Source organism: Tinamus guttatus, unplaced genomic scaffold (assembly GCF_059628265.1).
Source record: "Tinamus guttatus ecotype Peru unplaced genomic scaffold, ASM5962826v1 Tinamus_guttatus_pri_ptg000155l, whole genome shotgun sequence".
Classification (NCBI taxonomy): Eukaryota; Metazoa; Chordata; class Aves; order Tinamiformes; family Tinamidae; genus Tinamus; species Tinamus guttatus.
In genome coordinates, this window is record NW_028288689.1 from 694,625 (window position 1) to 703,075 (window position 8,451).

Here is an 8,451-nt window from a genome sequence, read left to right on the forward strand (position 1 = left end):
AAGCAGGCATGTATGCAGAGTGTTCATATAAGGCTTGTTTCCTTAGGAAAGCATGCTGAAAAATGTACGTGATTCTTCCTACCTGAGCAGATATTGCAAACAATGCAGCTGAACACAAACCTTTGCAACGTATCAGCTGGAAATAGAGCTCAGGTCTCATGATCGTCCATCAGACTCCCCTAGTCGCCACTTACTGTGGGAGTGGAACTCTAACATGTTTGTGAATGTGAAGAACTAGAAAACACTGACAGCTCCTGTTTAAATAGTTCAAGGAGGAGAGTCAGGAGTGCTGTCCAGGACTCCATACACAGCCAGGAGAATGTGTCACATCAGTGTGTTCCTCCACCCAAACCCAACAAATTTAGAACCGACTTCAAAAATAGATAGGGAACAACGTATAATTGGTTTCACAGACAACACATTCTCACGCTGTGATTTATTTCATAACGTCTAGTAAGTGTCATCACGCTGCACTCAAAACCTCTGAGCTGGTATTCAGCAAGGGCCCAGAGAATGAAAATTACCAGCTTCCCTGATGAATCACTGCTTTGAAAATTCACCCATATGAGAATCTTGTGATTATTTAGAAAAAAAAAAATATTACACGCCTGAGTCTATCACTCATATAATTAGGCCTTCTTTCTAGGTTTGATGTGGATAGGACAGCATTCCTAAAGCACCATAAACATGGACAGGACTAATAATGACTTTAGAAATGAAGTGGAGAAGTTCTCACAATTAAGGTGGGGAATGAGGACAGCTACTCATGGGCACATAAATACACGGAGAGGCGGGTCGGTGAGCGCATTGCTGGGACACCACCTCCAGAATAGACCACTTGGACTAAAGCACTACCGCAGCATGAAGACAACTGGTGTCTTAGTGCTTCTCAGCTTGCTGCTGCTGTCTTTCTTCTCCGGTAAGTTGTCTTTTCTGTAGCCTAGAAAGAAACTGTCCTGACATCAGTAAACTTCAGACAACCTTGATCTCTGGATGACAGGTTTGAAGATAAAGCTGGGCAAGTGGAAAATATCTGCTTTTTTTTTTTTTTTTTCTCACTTGGACGACATGTTTCCACCCCTTGTGCTCTTCCACAGTGACTAACGCAGAGAAGGTGTCACTGGGAGACAAAAGGATCAAAATTTAAGTGGCTGCTTAAAAAAATTATATCAAAGCAGAACATAACTGTTAATTTTAGTGTGTATGCTAGCTGGACAGATTTGCTGAATCAGCTAAAGGAGAAACTGACACTTAAAGGTCATTTCTTGTTTTGATCGTAAGCATCTTGGTATTTGGTGTTTTCATTAAAGATGTGGAAACGTAATTAGATGAAAGTTTCAGCTTTTGTTTATGTTGTAGAGAAAAGTTTGAAAATTTAATTCAAATGGCCTCCTGGATAAAGAGGGCAAATTTAAAGGATCCAGCATTTGTTTATCTTGAGATTTTCACATCTCTCTGACAATTTGGGGAAGCTGATTGATGATTTTTGAACATATAGGTCACATCAGTGCTATCAATTGCATATGTCCAGCTGACCCAGCTCCAGAAGGTTTGTGGCAACAGTTATTGAACAATATGAAGACCAAGAATTATTTATACTTGTTTTTCTGTGAATAATTTGAATAAAGAATTCACTTGAGAAAATGGCAAGCTGTGCATGGAGAGAAGAGGTGAATTACTTTGTACATATTATTCATTATGAAATATTCATCTGTCTCTAATTGAGTCTTAATTGGGGCTGGGTTCCATCAGAGTACTGACACTTCCTTACAAAGCCAGGGAGAATGCCCGGTGATCTCATATAAAATAAATAGATGTCAAGAGATATAATCACAAAGTCTTGTGTAGCTGCATGCAATATTCATTAAAAACAAATCTAATGAGGTATTTTGTAAATATATGCAGAGAGCCACAACAGTGACTTTACAATTAATGCCGCCTGGCCTGACCAGAGGACATAATAAACACACCAGGGACAGGGAAAAAGTATGGAAATACATTAGAATTGGTGGGAGGAAGAGGCGAGGTGGGTTGATGGGTAATGGTCTAGATGACTGGATGCTGAGTGGGATTTCCAGCCTAGCAAGGGGACCCAGGTGTAGTACAAACCCTTCTCACCTTCTGCCCCAGGTTCCCTTCTGCTCAGACCCACCTGCTGAGATCCTGACAGTGGCCCTGCTTCTCTAAGCAAGTACAGCAGCAGCTTCTGGCATTCAGCACGCTGTTGTAATCCTCCCCAGCTAGATACACAACCTCACATCCTGCTGCCTCACTGCCATGTGAGAGGCTGGGGACTTGGATTCCCACATACGGAGAGCATGGGTGGCCCACATCCTCCAGATCTGCATTCAGTCCTCCCTCAGATGTCAGAATCCCCCTTAAAAACATCTCAAGGTCACCCTGTCCCAGAGGTATGACTCAACTTATGTGTCTGACTGCAGTCTTTGCAGCAAAGAAATGCAGTCTTTGCAGTGAAGAAATATAAAAAGGCTATGATTGATTATCTTCAAGCTGAGACCCTGTGGTTACAGTGAGCATTTTGCTCTCTTACTGACTAGCACTGCCTGTTCTGCTCTGTGTCACAGCATGACATCTCTGTGTATCTTACCCTGGATGAAGTTCTCTGGGAGAACCGCACTTACGGTGCCGTACTTATGATGCCTATAAGGCTGACCACAGGGCCCCTTCTATAGCTCCACAGTGTGCTCCTGATAATAACACTTTTCACTATTTAGAGGTGCAGGAGACTCAAAGCCCAAAAAGGGAATATAAAGAATTAAAATCGTTTTTGAGTGAGTACAGCTCCAGGTCTGATATGGCAGATTGCTTCTGTTGGCGTGGCTGCCTTCCAAGAAGATTGGCTTATGTATCTTAGGTGCAGTTAGCAGCTGAATGACTCGTTATATGTTATTTTAATAGCATTTCTCAAAAGCAAAATACTGAAAAGCAATTCAGATAATGTATTTCCTGCCCCCTCCTCCACTGCACAGGATGACAGAGTAGGGGAAATCTATGGTATGTGTCACTGTGTTTAGGAAAGATTTTTCAGCACAGCTTCTCTCAGAAAATAATGCGTAAAATCTCTGTTTTTCATTCCAGATGCAGCAGGTCAAGACATTGAAGAGGTTAGTGCAGTTGTTTCCGCTTACTGAATCTGCATTTTCTCCTGACCTAGGAGAACAGTTTTGTAAACCAGATCTCAATGTATGGTATACAGTTTCCAATGTCTGGTGGGACCAGGTGAATCCCTCCAGATTGTCCCAACCTTTTGAGGCATTCACTGCTGTATCGGCGATGTGATCTGTGACTACAAGCAAGCAGACCAGGAAAACAGACACCTGGTTTAGCAAAGGCCTCCCAGGATGAGGTGCAGAGTGTTTGCACAGTGTTGCATTCTTATGCTTAGCCTTGCAACACTGCTTTCGGCCACTTTGCTCCACTGTCTACTCTTCTCAAGAAACAAATGGGATACTGGGAGTATTTTATTCCCCCTCTCAAACCAGGTTCGTTACTGGGAACTTGTCCAGAGACAAAATAGCTCTACATTTCACGGATGCCATTTTTAATCCCCTAAAGACTTTGATTTTTTTCTCCTTCTGCTGGGAAGGCAGAAAGCTCAGCAGCCATAAGCTGAGTGTTCTGTTTCACAACGTGCATAGTTAGCAGGGAGCTAACTCGGGGCCAAGTGCCTGGAAGAGCATCCGTGCTGACTCTTCTCCTTGCATGCCTGGACTAATCCACTTTTGTCTTTAGAAGACGAGGCTTTCTCCCCGATAATCACAGTTTCCCTCTTCAGACACAGGGCTGAAATTCTCACGAACCACCACTGCTGTTCACTTCTGACAGGCCTTTTTCTTTCAGAAAACCGGCAGTATCACCACTGCTGCTTTAAGTCCTCTTGACAGAAAGAAGATTATATTAGCGACCTTGTTTCCCACTATGGATGTGAAACAGAGAATACGTGAGTTCTAAAAGTTCTTTTTTATTCCTTTTATAGATTTGTAAAGAGTTTACAAACAGAAGCATGTACTGCACGAGGGAGTCCAACCCTCACTGTGGCACGGATGGTGTAACATACGGAAACCGGTGTGCTTTCTGCAAGGCAGTTCTGTAAGTGAAAGAAGGGGGAATTGAAAGAAAATTTGTTCAATACTTCGTTCAAGTATCATGTATATAGTGATGTTCTTCAGGGAGGGGAGGCCAGGCAACCAGGCTGCTCCTCTTGTATAGACTGGCCCCTGATTGCTGCCAAATATAATATTTCCTTTTTGGAACAGAGTTGCATGAATATAAGTTAATTTTAACTCATTTCTGGGCTTATTATGATTCCGGTTGCCATGCAGAGAGAATGCATAGGGCCTGGGAGCCAATTGCATTCTGTCTATACCTTCTGTGGGGTATAGACCCACAGCATATCCAGACTCAAGATATTGAGAAGTGTCTGGAGGAAGGCAGGAGCTGAGCCAGGCCAAACTGCTGCTGAAAAGTCTGATTGTGCTTTGTGGGACAAGACACAGCCTCAGAGGAAGGAACCAGAACTTACACTTTCCTGGAGCTCTATTTCCCCTTTTTTTTTAAGGGGATATAATTGGATCTGGTACTTCTGGATCAAATGTCCTTGCAAAACATCAATTTCTCTTTAGCAATCATGCACATCTTGGTGCCTGCAGAAGATTCTCACCTCAGAGGGAAAATCTGAGAAAAGAAAGGGGAGGAAGAAAGCAGTTTGATACTCCTTGTGAGGCCCCAGGCTTTGATAGCATCAGTCAGGCAGAAGATCCTCTTCCAACAGATGACTTTCTTATTCCCCACTGCTATGACTGTGTTGTCTGTCATTAGCTACTCTGCCTGAGTCTGTCTTGCTCCTTTTATAGGAGAAGTGGAGGAAAAATAAGATTGAAACATCTGGGGAAATGCTGAGTCCTCCCTGTTACTGAGCCGCAAAAGCAGATCAACCTTCAGCAACGGTTGTAGACGCCCAAGTGCAGACATGGGAGCAGCTTGCCCTCATCTCCAACGTCTCTGCTCAATAAAACAAAACTCCGCACAACTCTTTGGTTGGTTTCCTTTTTCTGCAACACCCAGAAAAGCTTTCCAACACCGCTTCGCCGGGATCTAACATGTAGCTTTGCTTTGCTGCTTTATTACAACACCTTCTCCGCAGAAGGCAAGGTGCTCCCTGCGCAACAAAGCGACGATTGCAGTGGTTTCCCGTGGAGCTGCATCCTCTCTTACGCGGTAGCCCTAGCTCTTCCACCCAGTCCCACCGGACACATTGGCACATCCCTGCCGGGCAGCCAAGTGCTGCTGGCTCCTGCTGCATCCCTTCCCATGCCGCAGCGTGGGGACCAGCGCGCATCCTTATCGCTTATCCAGCCTCCTGAACCACGGCTCTCCTTCTCCAGAGAGGCTGTGGAAGGCTGACGGGATGGCCAGTGAACAGCATGACTGTCTCCTCTCCTTTGGAAGTCTGAAGCCTGGGGAATATTGCTCTATGTAAGCCTGCAACAAGAAGGTGGCCCGTTGAGGCTGGCTCAAGGCAAAAGCAGGGAGCCTTTTCTTTCTAATGCAGCTCTTTTCTTCTTTGGTCTAAGGAAATGTCTTGTCTTAAAAACTGTGACTCTCAGCAGCTTTAGTTTCCTGTTGCAAAGTGGCTTCTCATGCTAATAAATAATATTTAGAAGAGCACCATATTGTACAAAGTGTCAATAATTTAAAAAAATATCTATGGGAAAAGATTTGTGGGCTTCCTCTCCCCTTCTCTAGGATAAATACCCCCTGAATCACCCTTGATCACAGACCTTGATTTTCCAGGAACAAGTGTTTTTATTTATCTACAATTTTAATGCACATAGACTTTACTTCTTTCTTTACTTTTCACAGTACCTCCCTCTCTCTTCTTGATGCTGGTTGGAAAATCTTTCTTTGTATTAACATGAGGAAATAAACTCCAGAGCTTCTCCTCATTCACTGTGCAAAATTCACCCAGGAAAACACTTGCGGCATCTCCTTGTTAAAGCATTGGCAGAAGATCAATGGGCAACTAGCTTCTTAACCTGAAACATTTCGCTTTCAAAGGGAGCTTTAGATATTATCATGAGCCTCAGGGGTCAACATATTTTGCAAGCATCTAAATGCTGAACACCTAAACCTCTGGACCTTGTTTTGCCGGAGCTTGAACATTTGCCTATCATACCACGATGATTACTTTGAACTAAATTGAGACACAGCATCTAAGCAGAGAGGCTTTAGCAATGCACTCAGCACACCCATCTTTTAGGATAACGCACGTTTGCAGTGACAATTCTGGCAAACCCTTTGTCACTCTGTGAATGTCCCAAGCAGCGTCCAAGGGGCATCCAGCCAGGACGTCAAACTGCACAGGCTGCTACCAAAGTTCAATCAGATCAGCTGTGTTTAAACCTCATGTCATAACTTCCTGGATTCTTGCAAAAGCTACCACCTCTTCTAGGAAGAACAGAGCACAGCTTCGTGATCCAGGTTGTACACCCAGGGAAAGCTTGTTTGCTTTCCAGTTCACATAGAACATTAGTAAACACAACACCAAGACATCCAGAGCATGTGTAAAATCAAGAGGAGTAGGAAATGGCTCCTGCACAATGACAGGTGGTGAGGAGGGACTGGGAAGGTGGCAGGATCTTCCTCATCATCCCTCCTGCTCTGAGAGGAGCTTGGGCTGCATGACTTCCTGGTGTCCTTTCCAGCCTGAGTTATCTTGTGATGACCTCCCTATGCGGTGACCTCCCTCTGGAGCAGCACTGTGTGCAGAGCACAGGAGCAAAAGTCGGTTGCTTTTAAGATGGAAACTGACCTTTTAAAGAAGGATGATAAAATACTACACCCAAGATGGCCTAGAATAGCCCTCAATGACGCCAAAAAATCTCATAGCATATTCCAACATTTAATCTTTTTTAATCTGGAGGGTGCAATAGTATGGATGGATCACAAGAGCACATAAACCATGAGTCTTCGCCACTTAACAACCTTTCTGTATTTTGCTATTTCAGTGCAAACAGCAAACAAAAACACCTCTGCCCCTCTACAGAGTCAATGATCATCTACACCATCTGTGCTGGAAGAGCAGAGAAAGCAAGGGAAAAGCTGTGAAACCAAATTTCCCTACAACATGACTGGGAAGGGAAACGCACACTGCCTCTGTCTGGCGTGTCACCCCTCACACACCGGGTGCCCAGGCAGAGACACCCACCAGCCTGTTGAGGAAGAAGGTTTATCAGCCGTCCTCTCCCTCAGCCCCAGCACCGACCCTGCTGGCCGGTCCCCTCGGTCATGGTGGGCGGCAGGTTCGCTTCACCCCGTCTTGTCTTCCGTGCACGGGAACCTATGGCAGGACGTAAACGCAGAGCACATTTTAATAATTGACCATAAATAATAATTCTAATTGCAAAACATAGTTGCACATGGAAATATAAAGGAAAAACAATACCAGAAAACTTTTACTGTTGGTATGATCAGTGTGGTCATGGAATAGCTTTCAAAGGGAAGGGAAGGCTTTCACAACACATGCTGCTTTGGTCACAGGTGACCTGGTGTAAATGCCCTGTTTGTGCTCATGATCCTGCTGCTCTGATTCTGCAAGAAGGGTTGTGAGATGGTTGTGTGTGAAAGGTGGAGACCATTAAAGATTACATTGTCCAGACTGAAGGAAATTTCGTAGGAATCGCATTTAACCCAAAGTTCAAGAGATCATTAGACTTTCCCTGAGTGCCTATCTTGGGAAAGGCTGTAGGCCTCCTTTCCCAAGACCAGATCCCTTCAGGCCTACAGAATGTGACGTCCAGCTTGCTACCAGCATGGAGCGTGTGCCATATGTTCCTATCCTGTGGCTTTGCTCTAGTGGAAATCCAGCACTTCTTGGAAAGCGTGCGAGTCACTGGAGCCGGGTGGCTGTCACCAGGAGCTACAGGAGCTGCAGCAGTGCAGCTCATAGAGTGAGGAGAACCTGCCATGTGCTGAGACCCGTGAGCAGGAAACCACTGCACTCCCAGGATTGTGGTTAGTCCACGGACTTGTCTACCCCAGTAGACAAGTATTGCATGGGAGATGACAGCCCTGACTTCTATCCTCTGAACTCAGGTGCCAGGAGAGCCTCTTGGACGATGTTTCCCATCGTGGGGAAACTTTCCAAAGCTGGTAAAAAACTCTTTTTTTTCCCCCCCAAGAACAGGCCAAGGGAGGAAGTGAGGCATCAAAGGAACACCTTCTGTCATGACTCGTCCTTCCAGCCGAGCGGGCAGGGAGTGTGCACATCCCAATCGGTTAACCGAGATGACAGTGAGCTTTGCTTGTGCTCTTTTGCTCCTGGTTTCAGAGCACAGTGTTCACTTTCCCAGCAAGACTGATGAACACCAGTGACAAAGTTGGGCTGCAGCAGTGGTCACGGGATGCCCAGGCTGAAATCAGAGCTGTGAC

The 8,451-nt window shown here is 45.0% G+C and overlaps 1 protein-coding gene across 1 annotated transcript; it reads left to right on the plus strand.

Moving 5' to 3' along the window:
• Positions 1-861: 861 nt before the first annotated feature.
• On the plus strand, positions 862-4,988 carry LOC104566881 (serine protease inhibitor Kazal-type 6). Its single transcript, XM_010213684.2, has 4 exons — positions 862-919; positions 3,100-3,125; positions 3,998-4,110; positions 4,875-4,988. The coding sequence occupies exons 1-4, from the start codon at positions 862-864 to the stop codon at positions 4,918-4,920; spliced, it is 243 nt and encodes an 80-aa protein (XP_010211986.1). The 3' UTR covers positions 4,921-4,988.
• Positions 4,989-8,451: the final 3,463 nt, after the last annotated feature.

Coding starts and splice junctions, on each gene's coding strand:
- LOC104566881 (XM_010213684.2), top strand. CDS start 862: ATGAAGACAACTGGTGTCTTAGTGCTTCTCAGCTTGCTGCTGCTGTCT. Junction 3,126..3,997: donor CAGGTCAAGACATTGAAGAG/GTTAGTGCAGTT, acceptor TTCCTTTTATAG/ATTTGTAAAGAGTTTACAAA. Junction 4,111..4,874: donor GCTTTCTGCAAGGCAGTTCT/GTAAGTGAAAGA, acceptor CTCCTTTTATAG/GAGAAGTGGAGGAAAAATAA.